At 37.8% G+C, this 27,814-nt stretch overlaps 1 protein-coding gene across 1 annotated transcript; it reads left to right on the forward strand.

Moving 5' to 3' along the window:
- The first annotated feature begins 14 nt into the window (after window positions 1-14).
- Window positions 15-24,268, forward strand: LOC117424191 (guanine nucleotide-binding protein subunit alpha-13-like). Its single transcript, XM_034040335.3, has 4 exons — window positions 15-429; window positions 4,530-4,756; window positions 14,703-14,753; window positions 21,205-24,268. Exons 1-4 carry the CDS (start codon window positions 147-149, stop codon window positions 21,775-21,777), a joined length of 1,134 nt encoding a protein of 377 aa, XP_033896226.1. The 5' UTR covers window positions 15-146; the 3' UTR covers window positions 21,778-24,268.
- The last annotated feature ends 3,546 nt before the right edge of the window (window positions 24,269-27,814 follow it).

Genomic DNA, 27,814 nt, shown 5'->3' on the forward strand with positions numbered 1-27,814 from the left:
TTTTTTTTAGGTGTTCCGCACAGCCTGATCATTCGAAGCACAGAAGTCACGTTGCGCACCGTGCTCGTCCACCTCCCTGTCGTGCCCCGCCCGGCCTGAGAGCGCGCCCCTTCCCTCCCTGCTGTATCGATGAAGTTGGTTCAAAGATGGCGGATTTCCTGCCGTCCCGGTCCGTCTTATCGGTTTGTTTCCCGAACTGCTTGCTCAACAGCGTCGAGGCCGAACAGACCAGAATCTCTAAGGAGATCGACAAGTGCATTTCCCGGGATAAAACATACGTAAAGCGGCTGGTAAAGATATTACTGCTCGGAGCCGGCGAGAGCGGCAAGTCGACTTTCCTCAAGCAGATGCGCATCATCCACGGCCAGGACTTCGATCAGCAGGCCAAGGAAGATTTCCGGGCTACGATTTACAGCAATATTATCAAAGGTAAAGTCGAGAAAGAAAGTGCCTTAACTCAAATGAACTTGGTGGTTGTCGTAAACGGCAAGCTGTTTTAAAACTGCGAAACCGAACTTAGTTTAATTGGATCAAACTTTTGTTGTAGACTAGGCATCCCCGTATCGCGCTCGTCAAGAAACGCCCATGGTATTTTTGGTATACTGTTACAATAGGAAGGGGGAGTTGTTGGGCGCTAGTTGTTTTTAATGTATTTATTTTGTATTTCATTGTTTTAAATTGTTCTTATTTTATTCAAACTGAACGTGAATTAGTGTTTGCCGGGGTTAATTTTGTATAAAGTCGCGAGCAAGTGGAAGAAAGTTACTTACAACACGAGAAAAAAAAAGAAAGCGTTAAGGTAGTACAAACGATACATATGCAGTTATATAACTTAACTATTTGCAGCGAGGTTTGTCGTAAATAGACAGAAATTAGATGGTTTTATTAAAGTGTAGTCATTTCAAGGTATTTTTTTTTTTTTAGAAATTGAACAAAGGTAATGTTTTATGCACTGTTTGGCGCTGCAGCGTGCGTTTTCAGAGTTACAGAACAGTTTTGCGTGAGGTTGGCTTTTGTTTTAGTTGGTGTGATAAAACCAGTAGTTTCTAAGTTACTAACTTCCTCAGTTACCTCAGAAACGGAAAAGGGTTCACTAAAAATACCCTCTTTGTAATAGGAAAGACCCCATCAGTGAGTATTGGCCTTGTCCATTGTCAATAGCCTGCTTTTTTGTTTGTTTGTTTGTTTTAAATCAAACATTGACACTAACTTATTGCATCTTAGAGACTACAACTTTGAGGCATTGGATAATAAACTAAGCCTATATAAAATGTGTATTTGATAAAAACGTTGACATTTTGTAGTCTTGTGACCATGCTTTGCGTGACAGAATGACTAACAATATACAATTTAGACCCACCCCCCACAAATACAATAGGATTAAGAGTATTGTATTCAACTTGTTACACTATCAGTATGAAACAAAACCAGCAGCAGAGCTATGTAAACTTTGCTCACATTCACATCTGTTATAACAATTTGACAGGAAGATTTTTGTTTTCTCCAGGGAATATCATTTTAATATTGTTAGTAACAGTAGATAGAATTACAGTAATGCTAATGCATAGCACTTAAGTAAGTTCTGCGGTCAATATGATGAAAGGAGCATATTAATGGTACAGTATATACAATATGCTGTAATTTGATACAATGTAAAAAATAAATATACACAGATTGTTTTTTTTCCAACAGTGGAATGGGCAATAGTTATTGGTTCTCTAGATATGTTTCAATGGGGGATTGCCCCAGTTATCGAAAGTCATAAGGGGAGATTTCCAGGACTAGCAGACAAGCATGCTAAGTTTGGGAGACAGTGAGAGGGTGGAGAATCTATCCAAGGGGTCATGTGTCAAAAACAGGAGCAAATTTTTTGTTTTGCTTGACAGGTACAGTTTTTAAAGCACATGACTTTTCTTTTGATATGTTGCCAGCTTTAACTCTTGGAAAGTTAACCCATTGTTGCACATTGAGTTAGCATGATGTAGACCAAGCAATAGTTCTAGTTACAAAATGTTTGTGCAGTCCTAAATAAATGTTGTTTAAATGATTTACTTGACAAGTGTTGAATTATAACCACAGTAGTTATGCTTCCTGAATCCGAGCAGGATATCGGTGTCTGTCCGTCTAAGAGCAGCGTCTCTATTAAGCTTGTAGCGTCAGTTCTATGCTCGAGATGTTAATCCAATATTATAAAAATATTTGTGATCACAGAACATTCTTTTATTTGTTAGATTTTGTTTAATGTTACTTTTGTTTGTTTATTTTATAAAAGATTTGCACACAGTCTCTATCGAGCACTGCTCCTTTGCATTTTATAAATGTTGTAAAATGATTTAATATTCTTTAGCAACCCCCTTTTGATAATGCTTATCAACCATTTTACTTATTCCAGCGTTAAGTTACACTTGGTGAGTTTAATTGACAATAGCACTGCTAGGAAATTTAAACTTTGCCACCAAAGATTTGAAATCACAATATATGCTCTCAAAGTGCCAAGTACTGCGCTCTTATTTTTAATAGAGAATTACACTCAATGTTTTATTCAGGCATTATTTAAAAATTGGAGATGGACCAGTTTTACAGCCAACGCCACCGAACTGTTCGCAGAACTATTATATGATTTGTAAAATACGTTTTGTAGTTTTATGTAGCATTTGCTGGAATTGTCTGGCTTTATCTTAAAATGGCTATGGGGTATTATGAAGTTGGTTAAACCCCACATCAATTATTGATCATAAATTAAATGATCAGGCATTGAACATGATTGTCATTGTTAATTAATGGAAAACACAGTACCTCCTTTTGAAAAGATGTTAGATCCCCACCTTCAAGCAATTCTGACCAATATCCATAATTTATTTATAATTTAAACAAACCTGCACAAGACATGTTCAATATGCTATACCAAAGACCGAGACAGCTAACCCACAGTAAAGGGGTTAATGCTTGTAAAGCACAATTTAGTTATTCTGCATCTAGGGACAAACTAGTCTGAAACAAGAGAAGCGTGAAAAGTGGAGTGCCTCTATTGTACTGTCAGGCTAAATATTTCCACTCTAGTACTGTTACTTGACGCCACAGTTCAGCGTAGTATGCAAAGGCTGGCCCCATACTGATGAAGAAAACAATACAAAGTTTCCTTTGGCCTACAAGACATTGTAAACAACTTGCATTTTCTGTTTTTCTGGGAACACTGCATCCCAATTTAACTAAGGGAAACCCTTGGGCTAATCCGTCTGTAAAGAATGCATTGTTTTCTGATTTCTATTGAGAGTACGTGTAATCATGAACACTTTTCTATTGATTTCATATCTCTTCTTTAAACTAAACTGATTCTGTACCTGATACTGTAACACATGTGTGCATACTCACCCTAAAGTGGTTCTAGTTCAGAGTGACCACTACCAAGGTGTGTTTTAAAGGTTAGCTACTCAAATTGGTTACTACAGATATTTAGGAATGATACGTGGCTCCACGTAACAAACTTGTCTTTTTGCCAGTGGCTAGCTTGTCCATACCACAAAGCTGTTTTCCTAGCTGCCACACATTGGACCTAACGTGGGCAGTGCCTCATATTCCTTTGGTTTTGTGACTGAAGTGCTACATTGATGTGGCATCGAGAGGGAGCATGCAGTGTGACGACACATGCCCCTGTTTGTACCGATCAAGTCTAAATTGTTACCAAAGCAAGAGCCTCATATCTTCTGTTCAGGGGTGTGGTACATTGCAGGATGTAAATGGAGGAAATGGAAGAATTGTATCAGTCTTTGAATTGCAATTCAGATCATCTCCTGTGTATTTTGGCTGTTGTAGTTATTTATTCTTATTTATAAAAATTAAGGCAGAATTAGAGTAATTCTGTAAGAATTTGTTCCACAGTTTGAAATATTATCCTGTCTTTTACTTGTTTGTGGTGGTTTTTTGTGTTAAAATTCTATGTAGCCTGTGCATACCCATGCAGTCCTTTTGTTTGTACCACAAGTTACCTTTCCCAGAAATGTAGAGCCTTGACAACATCATAGGATGGATAAACACTGCACCTTATTATTTATTGAGGGTGCAATTTATAATGTTCTTGTTGTTCAAGTCAAGTGTGGTCTTTAATTTTATTCGCTGGTTATGTAGTACTAATTCCTGGAAAATGTTGTGAATGTTTGTTTTAACCTGTTGGGGCAGTTCTAAATAATTTCCACATTTGTTATTTTGGTTGATTTATTTTCTCTCTGAGCACTTACTGATCTTTAAGCACTGGTTGCTTGTTTCCATTGGCGTGATGACCAAAAACAGCTGTGGGTGTTTGCAAACGGATAAGTACATGATGGCCTATTGTCATGCTGGTTCACTGGACAAGGTTAAGTGTAAATTAGATTTCTCAGGTACTCTATGCTGACATTTCATCAGTTAGCAATGAACTTGCGACATACTGAGTGCTGGTGGTTAAGGTTTACTGTTATGTGGTAATATGCGTGTTTCTCTGCTGAAGAGTGGGAGCAGAGTGTTTAATGTGTACTTGCTTTGTCTTTTTTAAGGGATTAGAGTACTGGTGGATGCCAGAGAAAAGCTGCATATCCCCTGGGGTGACCCCTCTAACCAAACACATGGAGAGAAGATGATGGCGTTCGACACCAGGTCGCGGATGGTGGTCCAGGGCCTGGTGGAAACCGAGGTCTTCATGAACTATCTACCATCCATCCGAGCCCTGTGGGAGGACAGTGGGATCCAGAATGCCTACGACAGGCGACGAGAGTTCCAGTTGGTAAGACGCAGGATATTAAATATTTTTTTTAATCCATAACTTTAATACTCCCAAGTGTAGTGAGCTTGGCTGTTTCTAGGACAGCACTGAAAAGCCATTATCATTGAGAGCTGCTGCTGCTGCTGCTGCTCTGGGTGGAGGATTGGTACTCCAATAAGCAACTTTCATGTATATAAAACATTAAGAAGTGTTTTTGGTTTGAAGTATAATTCACGGCAGCCTTTCATTGGGGAAGACTAAGGCTTTCTCTAAATCTCCCTGCCTTTTTTATCTCTGTATTGTAGGTACAAGTGCATGCAGCTCTGCTGACTTTGCCCCTCAAACTCTGCATTCAATTTGGCCTTGCTTCAAAGTCTGTTTATTTTTATAAACTCTTAAACTGAGAAACCTTCTGTTTTTAGATGAGCGAAAATCTTTCAGAAGGCATTTAAGACATTTTAAAGTAATGGGTCTCCTATTCAAATGAATGTGCTATATCTTAAAGTTGAATTGGAAATAAGACTGTCCATTTGTAACAGATTCAGTTTTTAACTACAATAGCTAAAATAATGTTGAAGCCATTCCATGTATCCCATTATGGGAGTGGCCTACAGAAAAGCACATTCCACACATGCTATGCTGTTCTTTCTGATTGTATCTCATTGCTCCTGTTGTACAGTACACCCACATTCCGTGGCTTCCAAGGAAATAGTTTTTTTACTATGCAGATTTGTATATTTTTCAAGAAAATCATTTGGGCTACCAAGCTTCAAGGATGCTTGCAAACCTTTGCTCAATTTGTAAGACAGGATTACAGATGGGTGGAGTAAGACTGGACTTTCCTTTTGACATGCATAGGAATCCCCCCTGGCCTCTGAGAAGGGACAGATTGCTTTGTTAAGACAAGAACCAGCATGTGTTGAAAATAATCAAGCAACATTTAGCCTAAACAGAACTGCCTGGGCACTGTAGGTAAAACAAACTAGTACTCCATGTAAAACAGCTGTTGGTACTTTACAGTAAATCATGCATACGTGGGTAAAATTGGTGACTAAACTACTGTTTTGGTTCAGTGCCTGGTAAAATGTGTCTTTTCTTGTAGCTTGTAAACATGAATGATAGCACAGAAGGTAATGTGGGCTGCTGTTTAGAGTTAAACTGGGTGGACAAGTCTCCTTGCTCAAAATATGACTACTATTTGCAACCTAGAATATAAACTTTCTTGTGCCTCAATGTGCCCATTGAGGCAGTGTGGAGTAGTGGTTAGGGCTCTGGACTCTTGACCGGAGGGTCGTGGGTTCAATCCCAGGTGGGGGGCTCTGCAGCTGTACCCTTGAGCAAGGTACTTTACCTAGATTGCTCCAGTAAAAACCCAACTGTATAAATGGGTAATTGTGTAAAAAAAAAAAAAAAAAAAAAAGTGATATCGTGTAACAATTGTAAGTCGCTCTGGATAAGGGGTTCTGCTAAGAAATAAATTTAAAAAATAGTGTAAAATAGGTCACTGTGAAACCTGTAATCACTGTGTTTCATGTTATACTAGCATTGGGGATTAGACTAAATCAAGAGAATAGCTCCTCTATAGCCATAATGGACTCAAATTGGTTCTTTTACACTGTTCTAAGAGAACACCTTTCATGATTTTGCCTGGGGTGATTGTTGGTTCTATTTCTGCTTGGTTTATTGCTTTGAAGATATGCAAGTCAACTGTTAGTTTTATAGTATGTGTCAATACAACGTTGTACTGTCAGAACACTTTTTTATTTTAATTCATTAACATTTGTTTAAACAGTAGAGTCTGGGATAGGTCTGTATGATATCTGTAGCCTTTTAATGGGAAGTAAACAAAAAAAAGTGGAGGGTCTAGTGGCTTGCTGTGAAATTGGCTCATGAGCTGCAAAAATATATATAGTTGGAGTGTCTTCCCTAAAAGTAACTTCCTCTACCTAATGACAAATTATTCTGTTTTCAGTACAGATTTCTGATTTATCTTTTTTGGATTTATAACTTAAGCGAGTATTAAATGCAACCGCAAATTGAACAACCATTTGTGCCGACAAGCTTTGCGCTGTATAGCAATTAGGAAGTGCTTCAAGTTCTGCAATTTACCAACAATGGATCTCTTTGATGGAAGCGGCTGGAAATTGTTTCATACACATTAGTCAATGTGGTACTTGGGTGTCCTTGGACCCTTTTTATTTATTTGTACCGCAGATTTATTATGATAAGATCCTTAATCTTTGACTGGTGTGGGGCGGGGGTTAATTGCATGTTGGTTTGTCTCATGTCTTATTGATTTGCATTTTTACAATGCTGTTTGCTTCTACGTTCTGCACTGCTTATTTTTTCATTTAATTCTATTAACTTTTGCATGCCGCAAATCGTACATCAAGTTATTTTAATGCAGTTAGATGGAAATACACATCATCCATCTCTTTCTCTCTCACACTTGTAGTTGCGGTTAGCCTGTGTTTGTATTTATGCGTTTCATAATTTTCGTACGCATTACATTATTACTCTTATAATAACCCCCCTTCATAGGTATTAAATACATAGAACAGCTTTAATGTTTTAAATTTAAAGAGAAGTTAACCCTTAGCGGTCTATTTATTGAGCATGTCTCAGGCGCGTCAGATCCAATTTATTTTCACACGCACAGTTTATTTTAGACGCGCTGTTTAAGTGTTTTTTTTCACAGTAACAGGTTTAAAAGGCACTGCATATCAACAGGACACTCCATCTCCAGCCCCACCCCACCCCTTGTTCGCTGTATTTTTCACATACCTCTTCATAGTCGTACATACCGATCAATCATCTCCTGATCACTCGTTTCATCACCAAACCCCTCAATAATGCGATCCAAGTCATTATTTTATTACTATAACATCTAAAAAAAGCTCTGCAAATGTCTGTGATTCTTTCAGCGCTGGATGCAGAAGCAGCTATCTTGTTTGTTTATGTCCGTGTTATCTATGTGGTGCCGGGGCTATCTGTATTCATGAGAGATGCCCCCTTTTTTTTTTTTTCTTTGACTTCTCTTGGCTCCAGTCGGGCTCACTCGGCCATTGAATGTTTTTTCTCCAGAAAAAGCTGAGAAAACCGACTAGTGACCTGTTTTTTTTATGATGTCGGACAGGGTCCATTGGACATTGGACCGGAAAGGGAAAATTACAATGTTGGACCAGGTCCGACATAGGACCGCAGAGGGTTACTGTATTAATATTTATTATTTTTAAAGTTTCATAATTTTTTTCCTCTTTTGATATCGTTTCTTTCTCACGAAACGATACCACTAAAGCCACCTCTTGTCCACCTTTTGAATCTTTTATTGTGGCTCTTTATGCAGAAGCCTAAGTGTGTGCATATTCATTCTTCCTAGTTACTGTTCAAAGATCTGATCAAAAAATCTGCTTTGTACACAAACACCTTTTCATGATCTGGCTAAAAGAGCTGGGATCCAATCCTGTTTTTTGATTCCATTAGTCCAACCGGCCCCAGGTCACTGATGCCAAGTGCATTTACTTTTACTACTTCTCACTATGGACATTTGAAAACTGGACAACTCCTGTTAAAAGCTACATGTAAATCGTATATAAATTACTTTGTTATAATTATATTGTACAAAATCATCATCAGTAAGTCACAATTACAAAGCTCAGAATCCCATGTTAAAATGTGACATTTTCCAAACAATTTGCATGAGAGAAATCACTAACTTCACATACTTCTCCCGCTGCCGCCTTCAACCAGTGACGTCACAGGAGCGATTTCCAGCAATAGCGGATTACAGTTTGATAGACCGTGGAATTTAAACAGCTCGTTTTTGATATACCGATCAAAAACAATCAAAACCAACCCAAGATTACATTACGTTCCCATCTGTTATTTACAAACAAACAGAAAAGTGTTTCCTATCCCCTTTTAACACAGAGTGGGTTCTAGGCATTGAGGTCTAGTGTGACATGAGCACTGATGCCTTTGTGGTCAAGTTAGTCGTGGCTGTGTCTTACTGTTGGTGGATATACATCAAGTAGATTGAATATGAGGAAGCTTTTTCATGACATATACAATATTGAATGCATATTTATCTGTTTCCATAGTGAGACTTGACCACATGCCTATTCCCAAGAGGCTCAAAAGCACTGTGTTTCAGGCCTGGTGCTGTCCTGAGCTGCAAAGATCAGGCAAAAAGTGTTTCCTACGGCAGTTCTTTCATCAACAACATTTTGCTTGTCTGACACTGACATCATCCAGTTGGTTGTGAAGTCACAAGTTACTTTTGTAGTTGAATGTATTTAATTGAACTCTTGCCATGGCCTGATGGTGTGGCTGATGTAACAAATGTGTCATTTGAGAAGTTATTGATACTGTCACATATTTGGGTGTTTAATTATGAATATGGGGATCCGTTAATGGTTAAAGCTTGGTCCCACACAATCTCTTCTGGACTGCATTAAAAGGCTACCTCTACCCCATGTAGTGTCAGGAAGGCACTTATGGATTTAGTGAGTTGCTAGGAGCTCTGTGTTTTTGGGCGGTTGGAAGTCCTTCTTGGCTACTGTAAAGCAGGAAAGGAATAATAGGAAGCAGTGCCCATCCTGGTACACTGTAGAAGGAAGTATGAATGGGGCAACCCCTGATTGGCCCACACTTTTAAAGGGAAGGGCTTGTTCTCAATCACAACAGAGGCACTGCATTTTTTGCATTCCCTTTGTGAATGAAAAAAAATGGTGCCGGCAGCTTCTATACAGTAGGAGCTTGTTTCTTCAGTACCGTAGGTGTAAGTGCTAAATAAACCTGTAGTCTTGTATGTAGTATTCTTTGTAGACTATGATGCTTAGACGTGGTTTCCCTTTGTACAGTTTCATGTAGGTGTAAATGCAACTGAACAATTTCAGCCCTGAACTTTCTGAAAAACTGTTCAAGATCTTAAACAAGTTATGGAAATAATGCATATTCATTATAGCATAGTACAAGGTAACTAAATTGAGTAGAATTCCATATGGCGTTTTTCTTGGCCAGTATAATATCCCTTTCAGTGCCTGGGGCCACAAATGTTGACAAAATAAATAAAAACTGCTTGATCAATAAACCTGTGACCCAGCCTTTCACCCGTGTTTTGAAGCAGCAATACTTCCTGCGATCTAGATAAGATGGAAATCCCAAGTGTCAACTTAGCAATGGCAGCTCGCCTACTAAAATAGAACTGAAAGTGCAGTGCAGAAGGGCAGTCATGTGTGTCAGTATAACTCAAGACGTGGTGGGTGGGGATACTTACAAGTACAAGTGCAAGAACTTTGTTGTTTTGGTGTTTTTTTGGTTTGGCTGATTGGAATCAGTCTGTACCTTAAGCTTATTTTGACACATGATTTGTAAGGCTTACCACAGGACAAGCAACACTAGTTTTATTGAAAAATGCTTGAATGTGGGGCTTACCTCTAGGCAATCCTTAATGTGTATGCCTGGGACTGTTACCATGCACAGTGTAGTACAGGATCACATTGACTGGTGTGCATCAAAAAATGGTCCAGAGCACTCCTGCAAAGAGGGTTATTGATTATGCCTAGAGAAGCATTATCCTGTTGCTCAATAATGATCATGTACTGTTTTTTCAGCATTGCGATTAACATGTATTTTGGCAAATTCAACAACGCGCAATTTCAAACCTGTTTGTAGTTTTTTTTTTTTGTTTTTTGTTTTTTTTTCCTTACTGTCCTACTTTATGCAGTCTCAGTCACCTGCATTATAGCATTGCAGTTCCAACGAACGGAAGACTTGGTTTACTACTCGGCTTTCTAACCAGTAGCTGTTTTGTACGGTTCCCAGGGGCGGATTCAGTTTGAATGCATTATAGCTATGATGTTTTGAGAGGAGGTCAGTCCGGAGTCTGAAAGCTTGTGTTTAACATTCAAAATGACTAAGGGTATTCAAAGTAAGAAAAAGGTAAAACTTTTAATTAACAGTGGTTTTGTGTTTCTACCTAGCAACTTCCAACGGTTTTTACGGTAAGTGAATTCTTCAAGCTCTATTATACAGTGGCAAAACAACATTTAAAGGGATTTCCCTCCCTTTTTCCTGCTAACAATTTTATAATAAAATATTGAGCTGGTCAATTTGGGCATAAAAGGTAACCTTAAGCAGGGCTTGAAGTTTTCGGGTTTTATTTTTGATCATATGACGTCCCTTTTAAACTTATTGGGACGATTCTGTTTTCTAACTAACCTGTTAATTACAAAACAATGTTGCTTGTTTTTACCTTCATATCTTGACTGAGCCTGATTCTGTTTTCGCTTAATTTTTCAAACAGACAAATTACATTAATTGCCCATCGCTGATCCTATTTGCATTTTAATCTTGCAGTTGCCTAGTTTTATTGTTGTGCTTTTGTTATTTTCACTTGTTTTTGTCCCGACTGATTTTCTTTTCATCATAAAATACCCAGTACACTGATGGCAAGTCCATCCTTGATTTGTAGCAGAGGAAATAAGTCTTAAACCCAATTAGTCTTTAATTAGAATGCAGAGACAGCTTAACAGCTACTAATTGACATTTGAAGGGAGGTAGAGATTTGGAAAATAAAAACCGAAAAGTTCAAGCCCTACTTATAAGTAAACCAGTGTGCCCAAGCCGCTTGCCACAATGCCTCTCAATTTAAAAAAAACGTAGTTGCCTTTAAGCCCGCCCGTCGGCACCAGCTCATCTGATCTACAACCCATTCACAAACTTGTTCAGCATCAGCTGGCCCGTTCTCTGTCTAATCTCGTCCTGCGAGAGAATGACTATCATAGTGTATTATTGTTGCCTTTCGTTTTACTGTGCACCACCAAGCAGTAAGCCATGAGAAAGAGGGAGGGATGCTGTTAGACTAAGCTCAATATGACCGTGCTTCAAGGAAGTGTCACACTGATTTTTCCGTAAAGCGGCAGCGACGTGTTCAGATTTACATAATGTTCAGGCAAGCAATGGGTGCACAAAAATTTGTCCCCTACAATAATATTAATGTGAACTTACAGTTGTCAAGCAGAAAGGACCAGATTAGATTGAATTGTGAGAGAACGGGCTTAAAATTGTAATACTTAAAATGCAATGGTGCAATACAAATGGACTCCTTTTATGTCTTCAGTGTATATAAATTGCTAATTTATTTAGACATGTCAATGACTTTGGGTGCAATATTCACTACCTTAGGTAGTTCTGACTTCACCACTAAAACGTGTGCTTTCACAAAAGGGGTTAGAATGTGTATGCTTAAATAGCATACTTTTTTTTTCCTTGAATCGAGTCCAGCAATGCACCATAACAAAAATAAATCCTGAACTGTAAAACTAAAGTCTCTCAAATGTAAACATCTAACATTATGTACCTCCAGCTGTTCATCATTGTGATGCAGAGCACTCTCCATTGCCTGAAGCTTCTATTTCAAGTCTTTTTCCAAAGCCGCGTTGTTTGTACAGGTTTAACAGCGGTTAGCAAACTAGTTGCGCAGACACTGCAGCTCGAACAACTCATTTGACCACGATCGTTATCAAGCTTCAGCTATAGTTAAATCTGAATCTTTTTTTTTTTTGTTGTTTCCCTTCACTGACTTCGCTTATTTGTGTTGTTGTATCACTAAGGCTGTCAGAGGTGTGTGACAAAAAAAGTTTGTTTTTAAATTTGATTTGTTATACCATTTTATTTGTACAATGGAAGAGTGACCTATATTTTATTTTTGTAACAATTAGTGTGTGAATCTCTCAGAAAACATTCATTTGTGTTTTGTTTGAATTAATTTCATCAATAGGCTCTATTTATTTTTTTGTTTTATGAATGAGTATGAAATCGCCTTGGTGCCCTTGGGTTGGGTTTATATTTTGCCTTTCTGCCCCCTAGAACTGCCTTGGTGCCCCTGAATTTTCATACCCAATGAAGGCAACATTGCCTTGCCCTTCATGCCCTGGTAAAGCATTATGAAATAATGGGCGCCACCTCTTGGTGTCAGATGCACAAATCTACAGAAATGTTAAGTCACACATGCACACGGCCTTGTCATTCTGTGACCTTTTAAGAGGTGGTGTAGAAAAAAGAAAACTACAACTCCCACCTGCCCAGGCTTGTCTGGTTTTCAGTGGGGTCTCGGTGGAAGGAAGCAGAAAGGTTGCACACTATTTACTGTGATTATCCGCTTTGTGTGATGTTTCTTAATAAAATAAAAAAATCCATCTGGTATGTAAGCGCTTTTAAGTTAAGAAGGCACACAAGAGTGTTCAGTACCAAGGCTCAATGCAATGGCTCAACAAGGATTTGGCCTTTTTAGAGCTACATTTCTAAAGCCAGTATTTGCATATGTTTTTCATTGAGTGTGTTTAAATGTTTATCACCTTGTGGCATTTCAAAATCCAAATTCAGACTAAAAATGTGTAGTGCCGCTTGCATACATCACTATATCATGGGGTTAATTAACAGAAGATAGCTGATTTCAGTTGATGTGTTAAAGAATGGGTACTCTCACAATCGGTATAGAGATGATGCTATTAGGTATAAATATATGCATCCATTCCCCCCTACGCTATGCTGTCTTTCTTTACCTTCAGCTCCTTTTAAAGATAGGCAATGGAGAAACTCGGATTTCTAAATAATGTAATGAGCTCAAAAGGCAACCAGGAAGGAAATGATACTGAGCACATGCAAGCTCATTTGAAACAGTGGTTTATAATTGAGCAAAGTGAAGAACATTGCACTGAATAAAAGGTCAGTGTTTGCAGGGTCCTTTTGTGGCAGCATGCAGGGCGGAGGCAGCTGTATGAACGTGTTTTTGTTAGAAGCAAGAGAGCCGAGCTGAAGGCAGGGCAGCACGCTTCTATCAGGTTTTGACTTCCGTTGGTACAAGATGGAGATGAGTACAGGAAGCACGAGGGGAGGAAATGTGATAGTGTGCCTGTATGTTGATTTTAGAGATGTGTTGTTGACGCACTCCCAGGACGCACACTGTTTAAGGGGTTTACCAGTACTGTATCTATAGAATCACTTATTAGGTGGAGTTTCCCAGGTTTTTTGAAAGCTTTTTTTCTTTTTTTCTTTAAGTAATAAAGATTTTATTTTAAATTAACGGGGCCACTACCTACACATCACTCATGGGTTATATTGTATTGTGGATACAGAATTTAGTTAAAGCCCATATCTTGAATTCATATTTTTGTATTCCAGCTCCTTGTTTTCAGGAAGTCTGACTCAAAGCTGAGGGGAAGCGACCAAACAAAGTGCTGTAATCTGGTTTAATTGACTTCATATCCTGCCTTGGTACTTGGGTAGATTTTGTACGTGAAGGCTTGGGGGGGGGGGGGGGTTGGAGTGGAAATCTGTTCAATAAAGTGTACAGTTTCAAAGCGAGCTAGTAGTATGAGCGCCATGGTCTGTCCTAAAACAGGATCTGCGATTTGAAAATTATTACTTGCGGCTGCTGTATGGCAGTCGAAGGTTTCTGGTGAAAATAGGCAATGTCGCAGCTCTGCGAAAGTTTTATGAAAACCAATTTATTTGCGAGGTGCTTGCGATTTTGTGAATCGTTGCAAAATTGTTTTTATGAAGACGGGCCCCTGAAATGTGATGTCATACAGAACCAAAAGTTTTTATAAAACTAATTCAGCAAGAAAATGAATGTCTTTCAATAGCATTTAATAAATGAAAAAATATATTCTTGGAAATGCAGTTACATAAATTAATTGCCAACTATTAAGCTGCAATAACCAATTAATTGATTATTCATTTAAGTCAATTACTTTGTCTAAATGGGCCTCCTTTTAAAAGCATCTGAAGTGGTTCTATGGGCTTTAAGAATTGAGTTATTTTAATTAAGTTTAGCCAGTTGATCTGTACTAGTAAATATATAATAAACTACATATCTGATGATCCAACAGGTTCATTGTCAAATTTTTCGAAGGAACTAGCCTACGCCAGTTTAATAATGCATTTTGTTTGTTCTCTGCAGGGTGAATCGGTAAAATATTTCTTGGACAATCTGGATACGCTTGCAAAGCCGGTAAGTTCTGGTTTATTTTTATATTTAACATGAAGAGCATATTGCATAAGTGTCCCTTGAAATGGTAAACAAACCCCCAAATAATTTCCTAATGCAGTCTTATATAGAGAGAGAGAAGGGTATAGGATGTATGTGCATTTGCACTACTTGTAAATTTTTGTATTGCATTTATAACATTAACAATAATTGTTTAGTTAGTCCAATAAAAGGTATCCTCTCCTTCTCTTTGTTTAACATTACATAGAAACCTAATTTTCATTTTACTGGCCCTCCCTAATTTTGATCAGAATCCAACAATTGGCCCGATGATTATTACCAAAAGTGGACAAAGTTATGATTTAGGAACCATGTTGGCTATCATAATCCTAACCATTTGTCTGATTTCTTTCTGTTTAGTCTACTTTTTAATACTCTCTTGTTCATAGCACCCCTAGCCTCAAGTGATCTGTCCTATAACAGGAATGGAACAAACCCGTTTGGCTGGTTTCATGGCTTATCGCCAGAGCACTCAATTTCTTGTACATTTGGTTTTTTTTTTAGCTACTTCTATTGGGAGGGAGAATGTCTTTTACCAGCAGCAAAATAAAAATCTTGACCTCTTGGATATCAAGTTCAGTGCTCCTGGGTTCGCGAATGTGATCTATTCTATATTTATATGAATACAGGGGCTGCCTAGGTGTGGATTTTCATATCTAAAGCGGTCTGGCCCCATGCTTGGATAGAGATATAAAAATGTTTTAGGTAGTCAAGCTATATAACTGTCCTGCTTATGATTTGCTACTGTTGGGGACACACAGTGTAGAGGGTTAATTACTACAGTCCTCCCATTAAGGCTGAGGCGATGCATCGATTTTATCGATGCATTTTATCGTTTGACAACTATCGGTAGTCAAGCCTGTGCATCGTTTTTGTGTAAAGGGTTTAAGCAAAAGGAAAGTTTTTTATTTTATTTTATTATTTATTAAATTTGGAATCTACAATTATTTTTTTGCATTAAGCGCAGAGCTTCTCTGCTCCCCTCTGGTCTGACTCACTGAATCTGCATGCGATTGAGCTCACCTTCTCCCCCCTGCCCTGCCTCCTGTGAGTGTTTACTGAAGGGATTGCATCTGTGCAGAAGTCTTCAAAGTAACAGAGCAAGTTAAGAGCGTTGTGTCCGAATTAAATACTGTATCGACCGAGCGACAAATACAATGCCTTCCGATATTTGGCAATTATTTTCTAAAGACAGACAGCGAGAAAGTAATGTTTGGGGTACTCCGGTAACACAGCTAATCTGCGTGACTATTTAACGAGATGGCACCCTGCAAAACTTCAAAAATTAATCTGAACTAGCCAGGAGTAAAAATGAAGAAAAACAACCAAGATCATTCCAAAAGTTGTATCTTTGGTCAGAAGTATTAAGCATCCCGGCAACGTCAGTCCCTAGTGAGCACCTACCCAACTAGTACAAATGAATAAGGTTTAAAAAAAAAAAATAATAATAATATTTTGCAATTACTATATGCATAAACAGATGTAATCAATGTAATATGCATAATAGTTTTTAAAGCGTTACTAACAATGTTACACAGTAATCCACAGCTCCACATGTATTACTGTGTTTATTTTATTTTTCACCCTTTTCATAACATCTAAATTGATGCATCTGTTTTTTTGGAGAACGATATATCGATAGTGAAAAATTAGGCATCGCCCCAGCCTTAATATACATATTAACTCTTTGAAAAGCACATGGCTAATTACCACGCCCAGATATTTAGATTAGCCATGAAGTGGTGCAGGTATTTGCAAACAAACTGTAGCTCCCTTTTGCAGGACGGTGATGCTGAGAATAGTACATGTAATTTTGTAAAGCAAACTAACAATACAAATTATCATAACTGGTCAATAAATTAGCTGTATTGTGTGGTAAAGCTTGAACTTTCTTTAAACTGTTACAAAGCTGCTTCCTATGAAAGTGGTGAGTACTCCACACTTCTTCTAGTTACTATGTTTGTAACCCAAGAATAGTGACTGGAGACTAAGCTGAGGTAAATTCTCATGGTATGAAAAAAAATGCAATTTCACTTTTGAAAGCTTTAGTGCCTAAAGTTTGTTTGCGGTGTGTCTGATCCTACAGAAACACAGCAAAAGAACTATATCGATTTTAAAGGCAAAAAAATGTCTGGTATGGGACACCTTTTTAATGTATTAAGTGTGCACAGTATATGCTTCGTTCAGCATTGTTTCCTCCTACCTCTTGTCTAAAAAGGGTTGGTAACTACTTCAGGCTTAATAAAACATGTGTTTAGGAGCAGGAGATCAAAATAGAAACTACTTGATGCCTGATGATTTAATTACAGGATATAATAGTCACTGTGTGGTATTTAGGGGAAGACTTATTCATAGACTGGATAGAGAATATGGAACAAACATTGACTAGATAAAACTTAACCATATTCACACCTCCTGACGTGTGTTGTGGTCAGCTAAGCAATGCAGGTAGGTGAATGGTTGGAAATGTGTGCCGCACATTCACAGCCCTCAGATTTGTCAGTCGTTACCTTTTTTTTATTTATTTATTTTTTATTTTAATGGCTTAAATAATAGGTTCTGTTGTATGTAGGACAAATGTCATCTTGCTCCATATTTAATGTTGCTAGCAGAAGAAATAGTTATCATTGTGGGGAAACTGGTACCTTTTAAAGCACTGTAGCACTATGACTTCAATGACTACAAACACATTTCTGTGTCCTTTATTTGTGGAGGTTAATTTTATGAGCCCGCTTTGAGAGCACAAAAGTAAACTGCACTTTCAGGGTTTCTGTATATTCCCATGGTGAATTGTTATCTCCATAATAATCTGAACACCAAGGAGCATTCAGTTGGTAATTTCGGAAAAGAACTGTCTTCAAACATTTGTGTGCATATAAAGGCAAGACCTGCCTCAGAATTGAAAAGTCTGTAAAGGTGTAAATACTATAGCACACTAACAAAATCCTGATCTGAACTTCGGTACACACATTGCTGACACTGTAGAATGCTATGTCAGCAGGGTAGTGTTTTATTGTCTACTTTAACATTATGTTGTACTAGACATTTTTAACTGAACCTAGTTCCTTTGCATTATTTGTAGATTACAAATGTCAATTTATAATAGTAAAAAAAACAAAGCTGCCAATTTTTAGAACTCCTCTGAGGTAGCTACATACAATACACCTGCTTTTAACCTGGTGGTAATGTTTATAAAGCAGATTCTCTTCCTTGGATTTGGTACATTTTTAAATTGTTTCTTTTATCTCTCTTGCAGTGCTTTTTCAATCTGTAAATTCCACACTTCTAAATGTATTTGAATTTTCTATAATGCTGGTAACCACCCAGCTTCCCATTTATTTTGTCAGTTTCCATGTCATTGTGTTTTTGTTTTTTTGCAGATTTCATTCTAAACCCTTCAAATAAGCAATTTGGACAGTTTTCAAAACAATTTGCCTTATTTTTAAAAATGCACACTTTTATTGTTATGAAAAATGGAAATATTTTATTTCAGTAACTTAACAAAATAACAGTTGTTTACAATTGTAGCATTATAACAATACAAATAACATTTTTTCCAAGGGCAGTAATATATGAGAACTTTTTTCTTTACAATTGCAGCATTATAACAGTGCAACAGTCATCACTTTTTAGAAATTATTTTTTGTGCTATAGATTTCATAGCAGATGCCCTTCAAACCCTCATCAATGCTAACATCTTTATCTAGTACATATACATCAGAGCATTTACGTCACAAATTTCCAATCACGTCATACAGGGTGATTGATGTGGTAAACTTATTTTCTATCTTCCACAGTTTCGGGTATGGGTGTGTATCATCAGCAGAATAAGTCAGTTTATTTACAAACCCTTGTAACATCAACAAAGACATAAATACCCTCATCTCATTAGCTGTAGTAAGCATCCATTTTTTACTCGACGAATGCAACCATCCATTTTTTTTACTGCTCATCTATGGATGGGCTGGTCTGTCAAGCACATTTCTTGGGGACTTTGCCATCTGCCAGTGAAAAACAAAACTGCAGACTATAGTACCATAAAGTCTGCTTATTTATTTAGCATTTACAGTAGCACTTGGCAGATGTACATATAACCCACAGCACGCTATTCTCACAGGAGTGACAAATTTGGACTCTCTTGCACTTCACATGGAAATCACTGGATAAGCAGCTAGGTGGTTAATTTAGGACTACTATACCAGTCTTCATGATGGTTAATGTGGCCCTGGAGTGGGCACCTAAGTAAAAGCAGAAGCTTGTAAATGCAGCTTTTGCTTTTATTTTTCCAATCACACATGTGGGGGTGTATTCAAACAGAAGCATGGTTGCGTGAGGTAATGAAAAGCAAAGATTTCACAGTGCTGAACTCTCCATCGTGGCCATTTGTGGGGCTAAACACAAATGCTAATAAAGTAAGTGATCTCATTCTGGCACAGGAAAGGGGGTGAATCAAGGCCCAGATAAAGAAAGGAAACATTCTTTCATAATGGCTTTGATAAGTTTGAGGCTTGATTTGTTTTCTGTACTTGTCTGCATTTTGGGGGATGGGAGGGAACTTTCTATTGTAAAAGACCTCTGTTACTGTGGCAGCAAAATGACTGCCTATGGGATACTCTTAGGAAATGCATAGAGTGTATTACTAAGTCTTGCAATCAAATGCCCATGTTCCTGTACATGCTTTAATGAAAAAAGTAAGATGAAAAAATAATTTCTTAAATAAAGTGATAATTGCATCGGATGTAGTCTGGTTTATAAAGTATACTGTGCTTTCTCATAAATAACTAGAGTAATTACAGTCTGTTCTCCTCGGTGAGGGGGCTATCTGGATTTACTCATTGAATGTGGTGGGGGGTCGCTGGAGTTATTTTAGTGAGCTACTAATAGTGAAAATGTTGAGGCGTTCAACTAAGCTCTTTCTAAACAAATGTACTGTACAGTGCCTGAAGTTAGACCCATATTGGGCTTTGTTTATTCATGTTGATTAATTTCATAAGCCCACCTTACCATTAAGGCCAATCCTTTTTAAATGTGACTGTTTTCTTCTATTGGGACAAGCTCCATTTTAAGATTGTTTTGCTCAGTCATTTTGGTGATGGTAATTGACTCTAGGTTTATATTGTATTACCAAGTAAGCATTTCTGCTTCCTGTTTACATTAAAATCCCTAGTTCTCTTCCATTAAAGCATTACAGAGCTTCTGCTGAATAGCACAGTAATGAAAAGCATTTTGTAATTCATACATTTTGTTTTGTTTGCTTTTTTCCCCCCATAGGGAACTCCATGCTTTGCTGTTCAGTCTATGGAGTGGCCTTTTACTGTACAACAGCTAGAGCTAGCAGAGTCCCTTTTACTAACTAAAATATATGGGGGACAAATTGAAGTCAGTCTTTTAAATGTATACATTGATATGTGATCCCTTGGTTTCATGTATTGAAATGCAAAGAGAGATTCATTCAAGTTACCTCAATGCAATTTAAAATACGCAAAAAGGATATACCCAGGATTTACCTTTTACAGTTTGTACCGGCTTGTACTGGTAGATTTTTAAATATTGTGCATCATAGATTGATGCTGACCCATTGTTCACACACGGTTATACACCATGGTGTGTTGACCTTTCGAATGAAGTTCAGATTCTCTCCTCTCGAGTGTGTCTTAAGTTGCTAGGTTGAGTAGGTTTCCACTGCATTGTGGTTATGTGCTTCGTTGGAGGAGGATGAACTATGTCGTGTTCACTGCCAGTCAGTACTGATAAATGAAAAGTTTCTCCTAGATGTAACCGAAAAACCTGAGGTAAAACTGAAGCAGTGTTTTGGCTAGTGCATTTCATTAACATAATGTTCAACTGTGTTGTGGTTGAATGTATCACTGGTGAAGGAGTTAGCCAGACCCTTTTTCAGGGGTGGCCAATCCTGGTCCTGGAGGGCCGGTGTCCCTCCTGGCTTTTATTCCAACTGTGCTCTAAATTACTTAATTAGACCAATAATTGGTAATAATCAGTACAATTAAGTAATTTAGAGCACAGTTGGAACAAAAGCCAGGAGGGACACCGGCCCTCCAGGACCAGGATTGCCCACCCATGCTTTAGATACTTGAGTAACAAGGATAACCAAATGTCAGATTTGTGGCTTACTGAAGTTAGTATTAACTATTTCTTCTCGTATTAGCCATTTTATTTTTTCTCAAATACATGCAAGTTCAAATGTGCGTGGGAATTGGCATTTTTGTAATTTAATTTTTTTAGATTAATTGGACAGAACAGGAGGGGAGGGGGGAATAAGTAATCTGCAAAACTTCCTGAATCCACTGCAGTTAAATTAAAATCAGGGATTGGTATGGGATTACAACAAAGCACTTGTATGTTGCATTATGTTTTTTATTTGGTTTTATAATGTGTATTTTTCCGTTCCTTTCAGGGCTATCTCCCAAGTCAGCAAGATATCCTGCTGGCGCGAAAACCCACCAAGGGAATCCACGAGTACGACTTTGAGATCAAGAACGTTCCCTTCATAATGGTGGACGTGGGCGGGCAGCGGTCGGAGAGGAAGCGGTGGTTCGAGTGCTTCGACAGCGTCACGTCCATCCTATTCCTCGTGTCGTCCAGCGAGTTCGACCAGGTGCTGATGGAGGACCGGCAGACCAACCGCCTCACCGAGTCCCTAAACATTTTCGAGACGATAGTCAACAACCGCGTCTTCAGCAATGTCTCCATCATTCTCTTCCTAAACAAGACAGACTTGCTTGAGCAGAAAGTTCAAGTCGTCGCCATCAAGGACTACTTCCCCGAGTACGAGGGGGAGCCCCACAGCCTGGCCGACATCCAGAAATTCTTGGTGGAGTGTTTCCGCAACAAGCGCCGGGACCAGCAGCAGAAGCCGCTGTACCACCACTTCACCACCGCCATTAACACAGAGAACATTCGCCTGGTATTCCGCGACGTCAAGGATACTATCCTTCACGACAACCTCAAGCAGCTTATGCTACAGTGATGCTCTCTGGGACTTGTTGTTTTTATTCCTTTTTAATTAATGATCTTGTAAACAATTGTTTGTGGGGATAGAAGGAGAGGGGGGTTACAAGTCTGCAGCACATGACATGTGAGTGTGAGAATAAACGGGATGCTATCGGACTCAATGCTGCAGTAAGACAACTTTTTTTTCATAGCAAAAACCACCCCTGTCTTTCTCCTTTGTGCTCTCTCTCTCTCTCTCTCTCTCCCTTTTATTTTCCTTTTGTGGTTACATTAACACCAAGAATGAGTAATTTTGTTTTAATGACTAACCAATGTTAATTGAGAATTTTAGGAGGACGGTTAAGTATATAGGGGTGGGGTGGGTGGGTGCGATTGACTGGGCGGGAAATTGTTCCCAAAAAAAAAAGAGCGAGCAGGGTGGTGGCAGAGCACAGATCTATTTGTATGGGTTACTGAGCCTATAACTGCAGAATCCTCAAATGGAGTTTATAGTGGCTGGAACGTTCAAACCATAATTATTTCACCGTGTTCCAAGCCAAACTGTTTGCCTACCACAAGTCTGGCCTTAATTTTTAACATTATTATTATTTTTTTGGTTGTTTTGTTTTATAACAGGATGTATCCAGAAAAGAACATGGTTTTTGCTTTGTATTTTTGTTGTGCAGTCTTTCATGGAAAGTTCTTGTATGTTACAGGTTTACAGTGCTTGCCTTTTTGTTTATTACTACTGCTGGATGTTTAAAAAAAGTAAAGAACTAGGAGAGCACGCTGGCAAACACTCGCTTACACAACTTGATACATTTGAATTTGTGCAGTAGCCTGACATGCAAAGCCAGATAGTTGCTATAGTATATGGTATTATCTCAGGGGCTGACTTTTGACCACTTTTATTGCTTGCCTATAAAGTTACTGTCGATTTTAGTACCTTAATGAACATCTACAAACTGTGTCAAAGGCCAATGGTGGTATTAAATCCAAAAGGCAGACTGTTCGTGTTTATATATAAAACAAATGTTTAGTGCAGTGAAATTTTATATTTTGGGGGTGACAAAAAAAAAAACCCTAATTTGATTTACAATTTCTTACTGGAATAGTTTTTTGTAACTGAATACCAAACTGAACCCCCATTCATTTTTATTTACAATTTCTGTGTAGTAAAATTGTGTCTTTTTAACCTGTAATGGCCTGAAAAGCAGCCTTATTCAAAGTGCCAGTTTGTGACTAAAAAAGATTTGTCTTTTTATAATGTCTGTCAGGTTTTATTTTGGCTCTCAAATTGATTGCATACGGGAGGGATTTTTAAAAGCGTTCAAACTTGCCACTTTTTTTCAATGGGTTATAAATGTTGTAGTGACTCTTGTACAGAAACCATTCTTAATTTTCAAAATAGGTTTGATAAAGGCGTTGTATATAAATTACGAAGAAGTGTTTTAAAGGCTCAAGTTATTTTTTATTGTAATCTGTAATCTGAGTGATTGTCATCGCCAGTTTTTTTTATTTGTTAGATTTTATTTTAAAGTCTTTTTTGTCTTTTTACAGCATGCCAAAACATTTCTTTTTGCTGTTCTGAAAAAATGCTTTTTTGAAACTGAACAGTTTCATTTAAATGTAGTCTTTTTGCTGAGTGGAAATCTCTGTAATAGGTGCTTCCCTGAATTTGACTCGTAAACCAGAAGCCTTACTGCTGTCCAGTTCAGTTGGTATTGAGATTAAAGCTTGATTTTGTTTCTTATTCACATTCCATTCCATTTCATCTGTGAGCTCAAACTTAATGAAACTTCAGTATTATACATTTCAAAAGTCTGTATCTTCTGAATAGTGGAATTGGGGCTTTAGAAATCTCTTTGTGTTCCAGTTTTGTTTTTTTTTTATAGACTGTATCATCAGGTACTGCACTATTACAATGGTGATTTCCTACTTTGTGATACTTTTTCGTTTTAACAATGAGCTGTTCTGTCTTTCAGTTTTCCTTTTATTTTTGTAACCACCCTATGCTGCGGGGTTGCACTGTACGATGACCACGGCAAAATTAATATCTTTTTGGCCCTCGATCATAGCAGCAAACAGTTCTTGTCTGGCTTCAGGCTTTGATTCTGGATGTATGCTATTCCTTGCTCTGCATATTGGTCCAAGTGACGAGCTTTCGGCGCAGTATCTAGGAGGATGGGGTGGTGTTTGTCCCTCATCCTAAGAGGATTTTCAGTTACAGTTGGCTTCTACATAGGCGCCAGTTGCTGTACAGGGTGGCCTATAATGTTCCTTTTGTGAATGTCTTCAAAATGTTTTTCACCCATTTCCTGGGAAGATATTCAATGTGTGATGTCCCGCCCCCACCCCCACCCCCCCAACCACAACAGTTTTTATAAATAAAGCCTTTGTGAATATTCCACATGCTGACATCTAAATGGGTTTGGAGTTCTGAACTACATAGTACATGTGCATAATATCCTCTGCTGTTAAAATACTAGTCCAAAATGAGCACTTTGAAATAAGAGCCGTCTTTTTTTTTTTAAAAAAAAAAAAAAAAGGAAAAAAAATCTGAATACATGGAAGGAATCTTTGAATGGTCATTTCTTGTAAACAAACTGTCTATTGTTGATCACATTATTTTATCCACATCCCTTGTAATTCACAAGTGTCATTCCATCCCTAGTGTTAACAGAGACAGGCTGTGTGGATATTGGAAGTGATTCAAGCCTAGCAAGTGCTGGACAAATGGCTGACTGTCTGGCCTTGTGATTGTGAGTAAAAAAGAAAAGGCTGCCTAACTGACGACTTGTGTTCAACGTTTTAAGCACCGTCTCAACCTCGTATTAGCATTGCATCTGTAAACAAACATGCCAGATCAGGGACACACCACGCCTAAGTAGCTGAACGTTTTTGTTCTTTGCTAATCTGTAGAACTAAAGCAGTGACAGACTGATGCTAGTCCATGGCAAAAACATGTTTTACATCTTCAAGATCATTTGCATTATTTTAGCTATAAGGAAGATTGTACATGAAAGCCCTATATACCATTTTAAAATGTTGACAATTGTTTGAAATACAGAAAAATAAATATAGCGGTACTATAACTGCTAAATCTAGACTATAAAATGAATATACATAAAACTTCAATTAAATGCCTCCTGCGTTTTATTTACAATATTTGCCAGCAGACCCGGCGCATATTGGAGACCGGCAATTATTTAAGACGGGTGTTTATATTGGATCACTAGCTTCACGAGGTCATTGTGAAGCCACTAACACACACAGCCTTGTAGCAACATCGTAACTCAATTTAAACATTCCAGCAACTTTGTTAAATGTTGTGTGTCAGTGGGAACCAAGTAACAGTTTTGTTTTATAACAATTACATTGTATTGCACACCCACAAGTATGCACTGGTTAAGAAGTGGCAGCAGCAGTGTGGAGTAGTGGTTAGGGCTCTGGACTCTTGACCGGAGGGTCGTGGGTTCAATCTCCAGTGGGGTACACTGCTGTTATACCCTTGAGCAAGGTACTTTACCTAGATTGCTCCAGTAAAAACCCAACTGTATAAATGGGTAATTGTATGTAAAAATAATGTGATCTCTTGTAACAATTGTAAGTCGCCCTGGATAAGAGCGTCAGCTAAGAAATAAATAAGAAGGAGGATACGGAATGCAAAATGTTGGAAAATGAACAAGGAGAAGTATGAATTTGTATTTAAAAACAGATTTAGATCTACCATAATACATTATAACAATAATACAAACTTCTAAAATGTTTTTAAAAATGAACAATAAAAGCAAGAAGTATAATCAAAAATATTGTTTAATCTCAACTTGTACATTGTTAATGCAACAAAACATGTTAAAATACACCAAGAGGTTTGTATCTGGCCAACTTTCAGCATGCATAATTATCAAAACTTTTAATATTGTAGTAACTGCATTAAACAAATATGCATTACATGTAGGCCTACCTTAAATTACATGTTCTATTTATTAATTCTGAGTCACTTTCATCACTCACTTATTAGCAGTTCATTATGCTCAAGCTGCTCCGTTTCAATGGGCAAGGACAGAAACCCGGTGTTTATTTACAATATTTGCCAGCAGACCCAGAGCGTATTGGAGACTGGTGATTTATTTGAAGTTTTATGGTAGTGGTGCTTTAATTTTAAATTAACTGAAGGCATGTTGTCTAACTGTGATGCAAGCCTTAAGAATAATCTTGTGTGGATAAACCCAGACAACTTCACCCCCAAAATAACACTGACTTGGCCTCAGTAATACATGGATATTCTGTCTCAAGCCTAAATTCAGAGTTGCAAGCTCTCAGAAATCTGTTTTTGAGAAATATTTTGTCTGGACCAAATGTGTGGGGGGGGGGGGGGGTTGATAAAAAAAAAAAAAAATAGTAATAAAGTAAGCTTCTTAATGAAGAGGACCCTTCCATAGTCAATTTCTCTGTTGCATTCCAGGAACTGTTCCTGCTCTGTCAAGCCTCTATGCTAAAGGATTGATCATGTTGATGAGACAAAAAATAATTATGTGATGGTTTGAAGTAGAAGGCAGCTTTTTAAAATAAAAATTATAAATGCAACCCTTTTCTGTGTACTATGTAACAGTGTGCCAAATTCTCAAAGCGTTTTGCACTGTTTTCAAATTATGGAACTTTAAAGGCATGCAAAATATCCTTTTGAAATGAAATTACATATGCAAAATTACTTTGCAAAAAATACTTTACTCGGCCTGGTTCAAATGTCCTGACATAAATGAAATCGCCAACTATAATTACCATTGAGAGAATAGTTTCAGAGAATGAGCGCCATCGGTCTTTCAGGTTTTTCTCTTTTTGCCTTATTGTTATGCATCAGCCCCATTAGATGAAAACCAAACCTCTACAACTTGTAGTATTGCTAGATTGAACATGTACTTTTTGAAGCACCGCTTTTACACTATTAATGTCTCTGGGTGTGTCTCCTGCTTTCTTAGGCATGGGGGAAAAAAACCACAGCCATGTGTGTTCTTGTCCCTTTTTTATATTGTATTAAACTGCTGTCACATATGCATTGTTCAGGTCATTCTCAGATTCTATTTATTTGCTGAAATCTGAGAACTCATTTAATATTGTAAGGTTGTCAAATGTATTTCTTCAGCAAAATCTTGATAATGGTTCAGCATCCAGCAGACTACTTCTCTGCTCTGTCTTACCCTTTTCCAACTTTTCAATAAAAAGACCAAGAGAAAAGAATGCGTGATGGCTTTTTTTTTCCTTCCCTGTTGCATAGCTATTGCTGGTGGTTGTTTTTTTTTTGGCAAGGTTCTAAAATAATACCTCACTATGCAGATGGATGCAGCATGTCTAAATGAAAGGAATTGCAAACATGTTGAATGACTTTGAGGGTTTGTTCATTTCGGACCTTTGTTGAAAATACTGGAGGATGAAGTGTAATAGAGTTTTGTGTACAAAAAGAAACGGTAAGGAATACGCTTTGTAATATATGGCCATTTTATGAGGCTTGTTTTGGCAGCAGCAAGTTGTCCCAACACTGAATGCTAAATACTTGTGAGATTATTGTCACTTCAACATGATAGATGGCCATTCTGGTTGTCAACTTGCACCAGTAAATTCTTGCCTCTGGATTGTTGTAATAAGGAAAAACAAATGTCAAATAATGACAAGCAAGGTGTGTGTTTAGATACACCTGATGATTAACAGTCATTTTAGTCTACGTAATGCCTGCCAAATCCATGCAAAGATGAACCATGACAAATTCATGATTCTATCCCTAGCCTTTAGCTTCTGAGCACTTGGACCAAATTCCTTAGTAATCAATGTATTAACTTTTTTTTATATATCTAAATTGAGATCTGCCAGGGCTTGAGCTATTTATGTAATACTGATATAAAACTGTTTTGTGATAACAAATCAAGTTCACCTACAAAGTGATTACTCTGGTACTTCTAGGTCATACAGGTGAGTAATTCATATCGTAGTAGAAAAATTAAACTGTGTAACTGGTCTCTGATGGAAATAAGACTCCCATTGCATAGCAATTTGATTTATTCCTTGTTTTCACTGAG

Source organism: Acipenser ruthenus, chromosome 19 (assembly GCF_902713425.1).
Source record: "Acipenser ruthenus chromosome 19, fAciRut3.2 maternal haplotype, whole genome shotgun sequence".
NCBI classification, from domain to species: domain Eukaryota; kingdom Metazoa; phylum Chordata; class Actinopteri; order Acipenseriformes; family Acipenseridae; genus Acipenser; species Acipenser ruthenus.